At 38.2% G+C, this 16,711-nt stretch overlaps 1 protein-coding gene and 1 long non-coding RNA gene across 3 annotated transcripts; both read left to right on the top strand.

The window, feature by feature from the left end:
• The first annotated feature begins 6,888 nt into the window (after positions 1–6,888).
• On the top strand, positions 6,889–8,646 carry LOC121602293 (trypsin 3A1-like). Its single transcript, XM_041931060.1, has 2 exons — positions 6,889–7,129; positions 7,234–8,646. Exons 1-2 carry the CDS (start codon positions 6,912–6,914, stop codon positions 7,790–7,792), a joined length of 777 nt encoding a protein of 258 aa, XP_041786994.1. The 5' UTR covers positions 6,889–6,911; the 3' UTR covers positions 7,793–8,646.
• A 2,508-nt stretch (positions 8,647–11,154) lies between these two features.
• Positions 11,155–16,126, top strand: LOC121602292. Of its 2 annotated transcripts, none has more exons than XR_006006346.1 (3): positions 11,155–11,314; positions 12,720–13,192; positions 16,110–16,126. It is a non-coding gene; the product is annotated as an uncharacterized LOC121602292 (long non-coding RNA). The 2 variants fall into 2 exon arrangements; XR_006006345.1 differs by having other exon boundaries at positions 11,156–11,314; positions 12,788–13,192.
• Positions 16,127–16,711: the final 585 nt, after the last annotated feature.

The following is a 16,711-nucleotide window of genomic DNA, read 5'->3' on the forward strand; positions in this document are numbered from 1 at the left end:
CTACAGTCAGCCCTCATTAGTTGAACTTCGATTGCATGATAACCCAAGTAGCAAAATCTATTATGAAACCGTTAAAGTATGACTAAAAGTATTACGTTTAGCTTTTCATACAGTAGTAACTCCAGAGCTTAAAACACTGCATAATGCTTTCCTTGGTTTGTTAATGTTTCGTTAAATTTTAAAAATTTGCCGGTATGTTTAACGAAAAAGATCAAATTAAACAAAAAAAATCGACAGAAATGCCTATGCATGCAAGGTCTTTGTTAAGCTTAATGTTCTTATATTTTCATGTAATTAATTATAAAATAAAACACTTATTCGTTTATTGAATAAAAACACAATTTCATTTGGTAACCGCATCACACCATTTTCTTTCATTCACGCGGATTTCGTCTATCTTAAGCATGGAGGTCAGCTACAGCCTTGTATGGAAAAGATGATGTCCAAACGCTATCCGAATTGAAAATGCTGCGAAAACTTATGTAGTTCATGCGATGAAAATGGTAATATCGATACCCCGACCTGTTGTAAAAGCATGATGATACACAAATTCCACAATAACTGATAGAAATTGTTGCAGCCGCATTGGTTTGTTGTCATCTTCCACAATACACGCGAGGCTTGGCAAACTTTTTGCCATAAGAAAAAATGACGCACCATGTATAGTATATCTCAACAATTATCGTCATCAAAAGCATATTTTTTTTTACAAGATATAAATTTTTTAAGTGTTAAGTGGCTACAACCTATGATTTCAAGCAAAATTATACGAAAATACGTAATAATTTCACTGAACACCTCGAAATTCGATTTACGCTAATATTCGAGATACCCCAAATAGCCAGAATTGCTTAAGCAGCTCATTTTGGCACGCTAAAGATCGCTGCTCTAATTCGCCTTTTGCAGTAGATAAACAGCATCAAAGTTCTATGTGGGTCTTTCAAACAGCGCCTAAGCAGCTTCCTTATGCCACGATGCCAGGGATTATTTTTCTTTGTGTTTTATTTTCAAGCAAGCGTCATCAATGAAATAAACAACAAGATTTGTTTCGTTTAAACACATATGTATATTTTTAAATCCTTTGTATTGATCAATTACACAAAATTTTACACAATTTACTGATATATCACAATCACTTCACTCAATATTCATTCTTCAATTAACGAATCTAGCTTGGGCAGCAGCAATGAGATGATTGACGGCGTCTGTCTTTGACACTTTGACAAGAGCCATCTCGTACCGATGTCATGCATTAAAAAGCTATAAAGTTCCACCAAGTTCGGTACGCTTTCTTAACAAGCCTTCAAGTTCCACCATGAACCCTACACATAGTGATAATCAGCCGCAAAGTTCCAAAATGTACCATGTGCCTGTTAAAAAGCTCCATAGTTCCGCAAAGTACCGTCTATCTCTTAATCAGCCACAAAGTACGACATCGGCCCGATTTTTCGTTAAACAGCCCTAAATCAGCTATAAAGTACGAGCTGGCTATTTGGGACGTTATGCCCCGAGTTCGCATTAATAGCGTATATTGAGAATACCTGTAGGCCCAAATTGAGGTGGCAAGATGGCGTGGAGGCATCCGCCATTAAGGGCGTTGGCAACGCTTTTTCGCATGCGATTTTATCGGACGGCCTGTCAACTTTTTATATGGGATTTGACAGATTACGTCGGACGACGAAATCGCACGTCCGACGTTATCTGTCAAATCCCATATAAATCTGGTCCGATAAAATCGCATCCCATCAGCGTTGCCACCGCCCTAAGGACGGGATAACGGACTGGCAGACGAAGGCGCGAGACCGCGAGCGGTTTCGGACACTCCTGAGGCAGGCCAAGACCGCAAAGCGGTTGTAGCGCCGGATAAGTAAGTAAGTAAGTAAGTAAGTAATTGAGAATACCTGTATAGTTTAAATTGAAACTAGTGTAGCTAAAATTTGAAAAACACTGTCTATATTGACCCTAATTGAAAAAAAATCCCTAAAGAAACTCTTTTTGATTTTTGACGGCTTTAAAATACTATGAATAATCAAATAGATTTTTTATGGCTACATGGGAGCTATTGAATTTGTCCATTTGTGATAAATTATAACTGATTTATGTGTTATAAGTGCTTCAGATGATTTAGTCAATAAATTAAGTTTTTGATAAGATCGCTGCCAGGGTCGAAATTACATTAAAAGTAAAATAAGTTTAGTGGAAAAATATTTTATATTTTGAACAAGTTTAACGCACACTGCTTTTCAGTTCTTATGAGTGAAATTGAATAGCAGAAAATATAGGACATATCTTAAAACCCATGTGCCACAAATGCAGTAAACAACTCAAGCTCTCTGCTTAAAAGGAATCATAAAAGACTCTGTTTAGCAGATGTTACACGAGCATTTTAAACAACAACAGAAAGCTGGTTGTGTCATCTGTTCGTGAGATAGCTAACCAATGGAGCTTTTTTCGATTTGATAACTTTTACCTTTCCTCTGTTATGTTGTAAAGTTTTAATACTAAACTTTAATGTACAATAATCAATATAGAGGCAAGCAAAAATTCAAAGATCCCGATGGTGGTGTTGTTACTCGAGTATATGACCATAGGACCATTTTGCTCGCAAAGTTATCACTACTTATACCCGAAAGTTAAGAACTGCGTAGCTCGGGAACAAGACTGTACGCGATTGCTGTTCTTTTCTTGCTATTTGTTTCTCATACTTTCAACCGATGATAGTGTTAATATCCTTCTAACATGCCGAGTAAAAATCAATGAAAATGGACGTGTGGTTAGAAACACGGGTATCAACGCTTACGGGTGTATTCACGCTTACCTGTGTACTGGTACAATCACATCGGAATTAAGTATTTTTTTTCTTCAACTTCCAATCTTACCATGAAATCGATCCGTACAAAAGTACAAAAGGAAGGTGCAAGTTACAGTAGTAATGAATGCTTCACTGGATATCCATCAACAAATATTACCTTTAAATTTAAAGTTTGTGTAAAATGTCATGCGGTTGTCATAAAAAAACATGGTTGAAGTTTTTTTTTCGTGAAGTCTAGGGATGTCGGGAGGACAGACATCTGTTATAAAAGCGCTGGTATCAATTCATATTATAATGCAAAACTTGGCATAAGCAGTAATTTTCAATTAAATTGAAGGAGTGACCGGTGATCTCTCTCTCTCTCTCTCTCTCTCTCTCTTTCTCTCTCTCTCTCTTTCTCTCCCATCCAGCCACCCAGTATCCCAGGTATCCAGCCTAGTGTTATGTATTCATTCAATTAAATTGTAGAACAATTTTAAAAATCATAATCAAAAATCATGTGCACTTCTTATACCTATGCTCGGTTTAAATGAAAGAAGAGGTCTCACGGCACAGCCATCAACTCACACAACTTAACTTCATGTCCATCCTGGGATCAACTCTAAAATTGACCGTCCCCCGTAGCAAGGACAGATTATTCGACTGCATTACTGAATAAGTTGCGAAAGCGCCGCTAAACCTCGCAGATATCGTTTACTACGGAAAAAACGGAAAAGAACAGATTCCTCATTGTAAAGTGAGGGCCAAACTTCAACTCAAAGCGGCTATTGAAAGAGTGAAGTGGAGGGTGTCGCGGCGAACGGATGTTGGCGGATGGGGACTCCGTGCTTTGGCCGTTCGTTACTAATTGATATAAGTAGCCACCGGAGTTTCTTTCACAGTTCTTTCATTAGTTGTGAGCCTAATAATCGCGACAATTCATTAAAATACCAAATCTGTTTAAAAAAAGGTAAATAGTTGTCAAATTAGATTCACAAGCGTGTGAACGATTAAAATTAAAAATCAGTTCAAACAGTTTAATATGATTCTGAAATTGTGTTGTCACATCATTGCATTGCTTACAATATTGACGAATTATTTAATAATTACAGTGGAGCGCCGATTATCCGGGCTCTTCGGGACTCGACCTCGTACGAATAGTCGAAAAACACGGATAATAAGTCAAAGTAATTATTCTATCAAGATAGTATTCTATTAAGCCTAGTAATTCTATTAAGCCGGTCTCGTAGTACAGTCGTCAACTCGTACGACTTAACAACATGCCCGTCATGGGTTCAAGCCCCAAATGGACCGTGCCGCCATACGTAGGACTGACTATCCTGCTATGGGGGGATCAATAAGTCACTGAAAGCCAAACCCACAAGTAGTGTGGTACAGGCAGGCGTTGACCGGGAACGGTTGTTGAGCCCAAAGAAAAAAAAATTATTCTATCACCAATTCATGATTTGTTTTTGAATTTTTTTTTATGTTTTGGTAAAACCTAGCCAGTTTTTAAAACTTCATGTTTTTCGAATATTATATTGGAAATGTGTCATGAATTATAGTGTTTTTTGTTAAGAAAATGTATTCTGATACCCGTTTTTTCAAATATCCTCTTCAGCACGCAACCACACATACGACAGTGTATTGTGCAATGGATGAACAATACAACATAACACTTTAAATTTTAGTGAGACCCTGTTACGGTTATTGTGCCAAAAGCGGAGAAACATATTGAGGAGCTCTTTTTTAATTAATGATTAACATTATTATACATAGCAGGGCAGTGCTGAAAAAATCCATACTTGCCATTTGTGAACAGTTATTGCGTCAAGGTAGAATTATAGGCTTGCCGGTTGGTACGTCATATTTTTCCTTGATACATCCTTTGTGGATAGGAATCGGTACTACAAAGCACATGATGGTATTTTCACGTGCACGTAGAAAAGTGCTAGGTGTTTATCATAAATTGACACTCTGGATGCCTTCCCTGCTCCCGAAGTTTCATCGTCATGAGAAAAAAGAAAAGAGCGGTCTTGTTCCTGAAGCTTAGAAACATTGTACCAAGCGACCATATTTCCTTGATGGCTTCTTCACATTTTGCTCATTCATTTAAGGCATTAGCGCTGCACGTTGCTATCACAATAATCAGAAGCGACAACATCGTGAAGCGTATTACTTATCAGCTATTTAACATCAGTTCATGAAGCGCCCTTCGCAACGTTGGCTCGTCTCGCATAACGCTTCGCTTGATGTTTAGTCACTAGGAAAGGTGGGCCCGGTGGTGATGTTTAGCTTTCGAGCGCGATGAATCGGTTTCGATCGGAGGACATTGAAAAGATTCCAGTCGCTGCCAAGACTAAAGGTTCTTTATTTTTAATCCTTCTCTGTAACCATCCCGTCAGCCATCATCAGTGACATTGCGCTTCATACCGATCTCGTCCCGCCAGGGCTTGTCTTGCCCCATGAGTTGGTGCGCCCGACCCTTCTGGTTCTCTTTTTAGTGATGCTATATAGTAAGCACATTCCCGGCTCTTACTGCCCTACTGGGGACTGGAAGCCCTCGACAGGAGTAAATATGGCATGAACGGGTCGTTTACGGGGTATCGTGGGTTGAGGCCTGTGTTGTGAGTTTAGCTTGACGGAGTGTAAAATAAATTAAAGCCCCCGACCACCTTAGGTTCGGCCGTAGCAAACGACCGCAGGATCAAAGAGCTCAGCATGAAATCGGAAGGTTAAATGGTTTCCCTGCGGAGGTTGTCGTGGAATGTTTTTCTAGCTTTTTCTATACGGTTATAGGAAGGCAATCAGGATTGACGAATTAAGTGCGTGGCAGGTAGGAGTGATGTTTTGGGATAAACGACAAAATGGATTCCTTTGATTTCGTTTAATTGGACCATGAAAATCGCGGTGATCATTGTAAACTATACCTACTATAATAGTCATTTGCATGGTGAATGAACGGCAATATGGTCGGTTTTAGCTGTTAGGTATGTTAGTGAATAGTTATGAACATTTTTCAGTATAGAGCAAAAAGCGATCTATGTGTCACTATTTAAAAAAAACTGCATTATGTGTCAAACGCTAATTGTTTCTTTATTAAATTTTTCAATAGCCAATTGAATTAAATTATTCTTCAAACAAAATTATGTACTTGGAATGTTTTATTATGAGATACTATTAATAATTGATTAAGCAAACATTTTACTAAACAAAATCAAATTGTCCGTGATACGCTGTTAATGCGGACCGCGAAGAAAACATTTAGTGTTCATTGAGTTTTCAGCAAATATATAACTAATTGTCGTATAATTTTGCTTGAAATGTTAGGTTTTGGCCATCGAATAAATTGTTTGGTAAAATTATAACCGATGTTTTATCATCTTGCAGGATTTATAAGACTCGACCAAACATGAGTTTATTTTACATTTGACATTTAATAAGTCATATTTAGAAAATTTTACCGTACATCTCGATGACAATCTGTACACATATTTGGTTTTAATTTTATAACTCGACTGGTTTTTGTAATTTTAATCAATCATTTGTAATTCTCTTTGTTCTATAACATATAGGAAATTGACATCATTTGCCATCCAAATTGGTTTGTTCTTGTGTCCGCCTGGAAAGAAACCTAAAATGAATCAAAAATTTCAGATGTCTCAAAATATTTACACACACACCCATAAGGTATATGAACAATTATAACGACTGTAGTGCAGAATAAAACTATTGAATAATAAAATAAAATATATTAAATAAACAGATGTAATGGGACGGTCTCGAAGTACAGTCCTCAACTCGTACGACTTAGCAACAAGCCCGTGATGGGTTCAAGCCCTATCCTGCTATGGTAATAAATAAGTAACTGAAAGCCAAGCCCATTAGTGGTACATGCAGGCCTTGACCGACAACGGTTGTTGAGCCAAAGAAGAAGAACAAGAAGAATAGATGATAGATGATGATGAGATACAAGATAATGGCTATAAAATACATTCTTATCAAATATATTTTCAAGTGTTTGTTCTATCAGCACTCTTTAAAACAGTTCATTGACTAGGAATTCGCTTCATTTTTAAGCTTCACTTCAACGCTGTGTGTCTTACAAACAGAAAAAAGAATGCTCGAAACATTGAAGCTACTTATACTTTTGTGCAGTGCTGTGTCAATTTCAGAATGTGTTGGAAATAGAAATAATACATACAGAATTGTCGGTGGCCATGTAGTAGACATTGAAATGCATCCGTACCAAGTGTCTGTACGTGAATTAAACGAGCACATTTGTGGTGGATCGATAATTACCAATCGATGGGTATTAACAGCAGGTCATTGCGTAGAGTAAGATCCTTCAATTGAACTTGCAAGTTTATCGTGACCGGAATGATTTTCCGAATATTCGGGACAACATATTGACGATTTCTATTTGATCAACACTATTGCAGTGATACCATAGCTGCTTACATGAACGTGCGTGTTGGATCTGCGTTTTACGCAAAAGGAGGAACGATACATCCTGTGGACTCAGTGATCACACATCCAGACCATGTTCCGTATAGCTGGTTAGCGGACTTTGCTTTACTGCAATTGAAACAAGCGATAGTATTTTCTACAATCGCACAACCGATCGCTTTAGCCTTTCACCTGGATAATGCTTTGAGCAATCGAGAATGTGTTGTCACCGGCTGGGGACGCACTCTAAACGAAGAAGAAAGCTTTGACAAGCTACGGGTGGTCCAGATCCCGTTGGTTTCGCGAGTACTGTGTAATGCTACATACGAAGGAAAGATCGATCAAACTATGATATGTGCGGGTGACTTTGTTGATGGCGGCAAAGGCAGTTGTGCGTATGATTCTGGTGGCCCACTGGTCTGTGGCGATATGCAAGTTGGAATCGTGTCCTGGGGTAAAGGGTGTGCGATGCCCGGATATCCGGATGTATATAGTAGTGTTTTATACGCCAGAGCGTGGATCAACAGCATAGTACACAATTTCATTGAATGAATCAACCTGTTTTTAGTTTCTTATTTTATTACTGTTTCATTAGCTTTTGTTTGGAGGCAATTTATGTTTTGTTGTATGTACAGTTTGGCTCATCGCAGAATAAAAACATTTTCATCCACGTATAGAGCAAAGTGTGGCTCAATTTTTTGATGGATTGGTGGATGGTGGATTTGATGTGTTTTACATTTATTATCTGTAACGTTAAAACAAAACAGTCGTAAAAATGGCTTAAAATGTAGTTTTAACTTGACACAAATTTATACGTCAATTTGGAAACATAAAAGGCTTATTGTAAGCATGAGTAAATTCATCCTCTTTCTGAAAAAAAAACAACAACCCAAATATCGTCTAAAATTAGCCTTGATTATCCACTAAATTAAGAACCCTAGTTAGCATATAATACTGCCAATGGTACAAGTGACAGCAGAGATGACATGCAAATTTGGTCGCGCGATGCCCGTCATGACAGGAAAGCGAAAAGTCCTTAAACGGCTAATAGCAAACGAGGATAAACGCTACCAAAATAGCTTCGGTACATAAGACCGGAAGCTGCGTTCTATTCGATTGCATTCCGAAGGGTAGTTGTCAGTGTTGTCTGGTCGGTTGGTTTTTCGAATCATGCAACCAAACTCGGCCCTTCCGGTCGTTTGCGTTTAATGTTTCAACCGTCATGTTCTGTCGCGTATTGTGTTGTTGCGTGTTCGACAACATCATTCGGTTCAGTTTCGTGTTTTGTCATGTCAAGCGATTGGAAACACGTATTAGTAGTGTCGTGGACTAGTTCGCTACCAAAACTGAAATACGATATCAATACTATCAATATCGGGGAATAATAGAACAAACAAACATGTCTATATATAAGCATCTACTTTTTTGATAATATAAAATATTATGTTGAACTGATGTACCGAAATATATTTTGATCGATTAAATGATGTCATAACTGTGTTATAATACAATACAAAAACTGTGAAAACAGTGTTGTACCCCACACGGTCAAATATTATTTTTTCAGTTGGTGTATTTCTTATAAAAATGACCAGCAGATGTTGACACTTTGGCGGTAAGGTAATCTTTAACCTCTTAAATTTCATCATTCCGACGCATTCGTTGTACAAAAAAAAAAGGTTAAACTTCCTGTAACCAAACTTTTTAACCTTCGTTCAGGACGAATCTTTGTTGAATGTTTCTTCGTCGGTAAGTTTTTGTACGGAGCTATAAATCAAGGATGAGCCTTGGATCCTTTTACGCTCTCAGGAGCGTAAGCCGGAACGTTCTGTCCTAGGTGGGACTACCTTCATGGGGTGAATCTATTTTATGGGCAGTTTGAAGAGGGCAAAAATTTAGAAATATTTCATATAGTTTGCGTGATGCGAAGGGCATTGCGCAATACTCGAAATCAGATCGATGAAAATGGGTTTCGGTAGCGAATTGCAAACCAAAACCGTGACAAGCGTGACTTCCGACGCTTCTAGCTAGGTGTTTTACCTCCTTTACCTCAATGTTTACCATTATGCAAATTATCAGAGAACTTGTTCCGGCGAGGAATCCAATCGTCCGACCAGGCTGGCAATGGAGACCATACACCAGTGACAACAACAGTACAGGATTTTGATTTCAGCTTGAAGCAATTTCTGACCTGAACCTGGTGATTTTGGGGAAAGGTTAAAACGAATATGCAAATCAAAACTATAAATTCAATTCAGGTAAACGATCATTCGGTTTGTGTGAAAGTACATTCTAAATAGTTTAACAAAGGTCCATCACCATGTTTGATGGACAATATCGATTCGCATTATCAAATGTTGTGAATAGCAGATTGATTTAAAGTTAAACGAGTTTCAATTAATGTAAAATACGCGTTGGCTGTTTTTGTGCCTTTACTGTTGATTTGATGTTTAATATTGCTTTTCATAAAAAAATAGTGTGAATAATGTATATTTGAAGTGATACATACAAAAACTAAAAAACAAACAAAATACGTTTAGAGCTGATAACGATGAGCAAATACAGATTTCGAGGTGCGCTATGTAAACTATGCGTATGCGAAATCCGAACGGATAGTATCCGAGGACAAGGTATCAGGCCGACACATTGCGCTAGCCTCAACCACGCTATCGGAATAAGAAAATGTGATGAAGCAAACTGCAAGCAATCAATTATTCACGGAGAGTTGTGGATTATGGAACCAGGAAGCATAAAAAATGTATACTTTCCAAGCAGTCTGACTGACAGGAGGGTTTACTGTTCTTATCATCCGCACACTGGCAGCAAGTATTGCTTGTGTGTAGATTGTAAAAGATTGGAAGATAGTTTACATGTGTGTGTAGGGTTGGACTATGCATTACACAGTCGCGTAGTGCATACCGCTTCGCATGATGGTACAATTTGTGCCCTGTCTTCTCATCTTTTCGGGATGGCACTTTCTTCACCTGAGGCGGTGAGTCAACAAATGACACGGCTTGGCAACTTTCGTCTGTCGTGAGTTTTGCGATTACTTACAGGTCGTAGAATTGGGGTCGTGTGTAAGGCTGTAGCAGTGTACCGGAAAAGTAATCCGTTAGCCTGAAATGCAAAAGACCCTGCAAAAAATCAGGGTTTTAAAGATGTGTAAATCCTCCAGCTGATGTTGCTTTAGCTAATGTTTTTGTTAACAAATATGTAGTTTGCTCAAATAAATGAATGAACAACACTGCAAACAATACTTCAATTGTAAAATTTAGTTTCAGTTAGTAATTTATGTACAAATGTGTGCGGCGACTGTGGAAATCTATATCTACGTATATCTACTTTCTTAAAGTAATGTCAACATACATTAGCGTTCAAGGGTTAAGCCAAATAATAGAAAAGAAGGGAATTTTTCCTGGACACTCTCAGTCTGCAGTGGATTGGAAAATATCCTTTCATCTGTTGTTTTCAAACGGCGAATTCGACATACACTGCGCAGACTCGAATCGACTCGTATTTATCATTCCTAGTCAGTGAGCGCAGAGAATAGGAAGGACGAACAGAGAAAAGCAATACAGATTGAGTAAGAGAGAGCGAGAGAGAGAAAGAGAGAGAGAGAGATAGAGAGAGGGAGAGAGAGATAGAGAGAGAGCGGGGGCCTGCCAAAATAACGCATATCGTGAGAGATAGAGAAGATAGCAAAGGAAAAATCCTTCAACATTCGTGCACCATCATCACTACATACCTATGGATAGGAAGCGCGGTGCCCAGACGTAGCCACAGGACGAATGAACAAACTTTTCCACCGGCGAAGTGCTTCGCTGCTTGTGGGGAGGCTCCATCGGAGAGCCGAGAGAATGTTTGGCCTTGCGTTCGGGAGGGTTGGATCCCTAGTATGGAGGTTGTTTTTTGATTTTCTCTGTAGTATCCTGAAGTACGAGGTTGTGCTCGACTGATGGTGGTAGGAATTTTCACCTTTCGGTATCGCACATTAGTCGAGTACAGTGAGTAGCTTGGTATGCACGGGACGGTTCGTCGTTGCTGTTGCTTGCAGCACGTCATGCGATTCTACCGGTACGGGTGTTTTAACGGCGACAGTCAAATGGAACGTTAAATTCGATCACCATCTTTGTTGTGAGCAGGGTGTAATTTGTTGAGCTATTTTCGTTTAGTAAAGGTTATTTCTTTGGTAGAAAGAGCAGCGTGAATAAGTGAGAGATCGCGAGGAAATGTTTTGAAAAGCAGTTTGAATTATAATGCTTCCTCACGATCAAAATGAATTAAAATTTAAATTGTGTTTCTGTTCAACGATGAAATAATTGAATCAAATTGAATCATTTAAACGGTGAAAGAGAAATTAAGTGAATGAAAACGGAATTGTGGTATTTTGGAATTCAAAAGCAAACAAGGAACGAAAATCATCTCGAAATGGAAAAGGAGCACACGGTACGTCGAAATGTAAAGCTATCGAGAAAGCCGACTTCATGAAATACAACGGCAAAAAAAAAATCCGAAACGCACTGCAAGGAATAAAATGAGCCGTGAAAGACCCGGCGGTAATTGTGAAGCTGGCAAAGGCAAATGCAAAAAGTGATTAGCAGTGGTTCCTTAAGTGAGTATTTGGGCATTCTTTATCAGCAGTGTGCACAATGAATGGAGGAAACAAGGAAAGCGAGCGCACCAGCAAAACAGGACAAACGCAACTGGGCATTGTTTGCAGCAGTAGATTCGAATATTGGAACGAATATGAGTAAATGAGTGCGACTGTGTGTGAGAGAAGGAAGTGAAATTTGATTAATTGAGTGTGATTTTCTTTCTGGTGCTATGGTTCCAACTCTTCCGGGCGCAGATTTAGCAGAGGGTGGCCAAATTTTTACTTTTCGGACCATTTCCGGCGCGGATGGTTCGAAAGGTTTGTTTTTCTTTTGAAATACCCATTTGGGAAAGGTGTGATAACGAGTGGATAGCAAGTCGTAGTTGTTGCTGAGGAGAGCAGGTTGCTGAAGTGATTTTAGGGGTTTTGTTTTCTCTGGTACTGGGAACAGGTAATGAGTGGCGGAAGCGAAAGAAAAAAAAAGTCTTGCAAATCAGCATAGCTTCTGGAAACGTTTCTTGAGGAAACAGCACCGGAAATGGGTCAGTTATAACGGTAGACCCAGTGATATCGAGCACGTAATGAAATTCTTAAATATATTGTGTTGTATGAAAATAGAATAAAGTTAATTGTAATGTATTAGCTGCGTGGTTTGTTTGTTCAGTAAGAAAACGCAGCTTTAAATAATTCTATGAAATAGTGCGCAATCCTTACTGAAATGTGTATATAGTTCAGTGTGTATTTGTCTTTTCGATCTAGTGTATTGTGATTAAAAGCTTCAAATAATGCATTGATAATTGAATTCTAATTTCTCTTAATGCAATGATATCTATTACACCTTTTATGGGTGAGTGCTCTGAATCGATCATATCAATCTTCTTATAGTGGTTAAATAAGGTATGAAAGCGCATAATATATATGGTGTTACATTTCATGTCATTTCATGATTCAAGACGAATATAGTCTTTGTGTTTAGCTAGTTGAAGCAATATGAAGTAAACGTGTAACGCAGGGCAATTATGTGAAAAACGTACGTGTGGAATACAATAATTTGTTTTCAGTTCGCTCTGGTCCAATGGAATATTGGCACGAAGCCCAGGCGTAAGGGTGAAGAATTCATCTGCCTGGAAAGGAGTGTATTATGTGTACGCTTCGATGTTGCACCAAACAACCATTAATGCAAGGAAATAGAGGATACTGTGATTCGCAAACGATGAGGAAGATCGGCATTGAACCGTTTCACCGTTGGCTAGCGCTTTTGCGAAAACGGAGATTTACCGACGGGATTGGCAAAAGCGGCATAGGCACATTCACCACCATTGGACTTCGACTACTTCTGGTGTTGCATGCTGTTGAAGGTATATATTGTACTGTATATTTTTATTGTTTCCCAGAATTTGCCGGTGATAGTAATATTTGATGGATAGTTTGAAAAAATATTCTTTTAATGTGTAAAATAATCTGGTCTTCTTTTCTTTTTAAAACGTAGAGGAAAACAAATAATTCCAAACATGAAACAGTGACTGGATAATCTATAGAACAGTGACTGGGTGATAGCTGGATAATCTTAATTTAGAAACTGAAATGGCCAAGAAAGGTCCAGAGTGGTTTGATTCCCTTTAGAGCCAGTCCTCTGTAGAAAGGATAGACAATTTCAGTCTAGTGTTTTAAATATTATTTTTGGCATAACGTCCTATGCATACATGCCGGCTTACGAGTCTTATCCAGTCCCACGTGAACTGATGTTCTACGGGGGGCCGGTCTATATGAGGTTCAGAGGCGAAAGAGACTCAAACCTGTGTTGGGGTCAGAGGTATACCCTAAGACAGCGGTCGGCAAACTTTTGATGCCAAGGACCAAATTTAGTAAATGATCATAAGCCGCGGGCCAGGAGAATGAAGTTTGTTTTGCACTTACGTTATTACATCAAAACATTTTAGAAAAAAAATGATATCGATATTGTTGTTTTTATGTAATTATATCATCAAAATAAAGTTTCAACTTGATATTTACAATTTTTAAATCAAATTACAAAGATTCATCAGTTAAGTATCAGTAATAGAGTGCGCAAAAGTGTGATCAGTCAAAACAAAAAGCTAGAGTAAAATCTTATTGATGATCTCCGAAAAAGTACATTAGCTAATTATCATAATGCTCTACGAACAAGTAGTCTAAGTAGTCTAATTCAGACAAATTGATATCGGATTATTCACGAACAGGTTCTATCGTCCTTCTCGTAAAAAGCAATAGTTTGTGTTCAATCGTGGAAAGTTTTCTAATAATTTTCCATGTCTTTCATGGAGTTTGTTGATACTTATTTTTCTTACTGGTACTGATTGTTAGCCAAAGATCAAGAATGCGAAAAATCCTTTTCGTTTCTAATTTATTAATTTGCTAGGAATTAATTTATTATCACTAGGAATGTGCCTGCAAAATACAACATTGAAGGATTTGTTCTGCTCCGAAAACAACTTGAATCATCCAGTTGTTCCAACAGTGTGTTTTTGTTAAACTCGTGAAAACCACAATCAAGTTTATTTTTTTAATATTCGTTTCTGCTCATCTCATTGTGGTGAAACAATGTCAATGGAGCCCTTCACGATTCTAGTCAGTTTTTTTGTATGGAGTTTGACAGTTGGAGGCTGAAATCATGTAAACACTCCATACAAAACCACACAAAAAACTAGCCTGTAATTTTCAGTCTAGGTTATTATAGCCTCAAAGCTAGAATTAGATTCGAGTGCCTGCTCGAAAACACGGTGTTGTTTACATTTACCCCAAGGTGTATTAAAGAGATCACGTGGTGGAATCTAGAATCAAGTATATGTAGTCCAGGTGGTCTCATAGTATGTTTTTTATAACCAAATATGAATATCACTTTGTGACAAGATGGGTGAAAACTTTTGTTCAAACAAGCTTCCTTGAGGCTTGACGAATACTCAAAACACGCTTAAATTCTTCATTCAGAAGCAGAAGCGATAAAAATCAGCCTTCTATATTCATACACCTTGGGATAAGCCCACCTGTATATTATACTCACTTAAATAGCTGCTCGAAAACTGCTATACAATGCAAACAGCTGACAGGCTAAAATTTCAGCCTACGAACATACAACGGAAAGGGCCCCAATGTTAGATAGTAGAAATGTAACCTCGAGTTCGACCATAATGATGATTCCTTTTATCCATATTATGATAATCGAAGTTGGAAGAGTTTGACGCTATGAAATGAGATACTCCTCAAAGATGATCATTAATATATGTACGGATAGGTTTTTCCCATCTTTCATAATTAGAAAAAAAAAATTCGCGGGTTAGATTGAACGTTGTGGCGGGCCGAACTTTGCCGACCGCTGCCCTAAGAGGTCCAAAACCTATTTAAACCTGTAAACAACAACAACAACAACAACGGTCCATATGAGACTTGAACCCATGACCCATGAACCCATGAGCATGATATTGAATTCTACGAGTTTACGACTAAACCATAGGACTACCCCCAAAATGGTTAAAAAGGATTTAAACATGGCTAGTTGGTCTGTTTGAGCAGCGAGCTCCAACCTGTGGTCCGTGGCGTTAACAGACGAGATCCCCGAAAGACATTTTTTTGAAGAAGAAAAGCTTATTACTATACATGTGGTACATTTTTCCCTCACAGCCAAGACTAATTTCCAACATGCATATCTAGAATAAGATAAAAATATACTTTTCATCAAAAACATTAAACTAAGGTAAAAAAATGTAAGCCCTCAATAGATGTGGGGCGCGGCAAATGTATTTTCAACGCCAAGTGGTCCGCGATCCAAAAAAGGTTGGAGAGCACTGTGTTCGTGAACAGGCAAGGCTGAAAAGGACAGCACGACAAGTAGTAGATGGAGTAATATGAGATATCCTTGTTTGACGCTACAACTTTAGTCAGTCTAGTCGTTGATTTTGTCTAAAAACACAATTATTCTTGTGTCACCACAATTTATCTATGGATCCATAAAAAAAAAAAAACAAAATGCTCTGAAAATAATGTAAACATATGAAAAAAGTGTGAAATAAAAGTTGATGTTTCATGATATACTATTTTGACACGCGGGGCAAAATGGGCACATGTAAACAAAACGATAAACGTCAAAACAGTGGGGCAATTGAGTAAGTTGAAAATAACAGCCAGAATAACAGCGCTTAGGTAATGTTCTACGCTTTTGCGCACACCTCGTGTAATGTTCCTATTTTTCTTCCTATATTTTGATTAGCTTTTGGCTTCTCTTCAAATTCTCTTTCAAAGCTCTTCAAAATCTTTCAAAGATGTGTTATTAAAATTAAAATTAAAATAATTTTTACACGTTTCAGACGACGAAATCTAATCTTTTAAAGCTGTGCCTCTTAGCATAATTGGGTAAACAAATACTACTTACTTACTTACTTACTTATCCGGCGCTACAACCGCTTTGCGGTCTTGGCCTGCCTCAGGAGTGTCCGAAACCGATCACGGTCTCGCGCCTTCGTCTGTCAGTCCGTTATCCCGGCCTCAATGGCGGACGGTTCCACGCCATCTTGCCACCTCAATTTGGGCCTACCACGCCTCCTCTGTCCTTGCGGACGGCCTAATAAGACTTTACGGGCTGGGTCGTCCGTTTCCATGCGTACAACATGGCCAGCCCACCGGAAATACTACAAATACTACACTTGTTTAAATACTACACTACTTGTTGGAAAGCTTATTTTCCAAATGGTAAAAACTGCATCAATATGCTACGAAATCTTATTTTGTATTTTTCTTGGTTATTTGTTAATTATGGCTTATAAAACTTGTATGATGTTCATAGAACACTCCAATGAATAGATGTTGAGTCTTGGAATTTATACTGGATGTGAAATAATGTTTAC

The sequence above is a fragment of the Anopheles merus genome, unplaced genomic scaffold, assembly GCF_017562075.2.
Source record: "Anopheles merus strain MAF unplaced genomic scaffold, AmerM5.1 LNR4000393, whole genome shotgun sequence".
In the NCBI taxonomy this organism is placed as follows: Eukaryota; Metazoa; Arthropoda; class Insecta; order Diptera; family Culicidae; genus Anopheles; species Anopheles merus.

Excerpts from the sequence above, each read along its gene's own strand:
- LOC121602293 (XM_041931060.1), top strand. The coding sequence starts at position 6,912 with ATGCTCGAAACATTGAAGCTACTTATACTTTTGTGCAGTGCTGTGTCA. Across the intron at positions 7,130-7,233 it reads ACAGCAGGTCATTGCGTAGA|TGATACCATAGCTGCTTACA; the intron begins GTAAGATCCTTC and ends ACACTATTGCAG.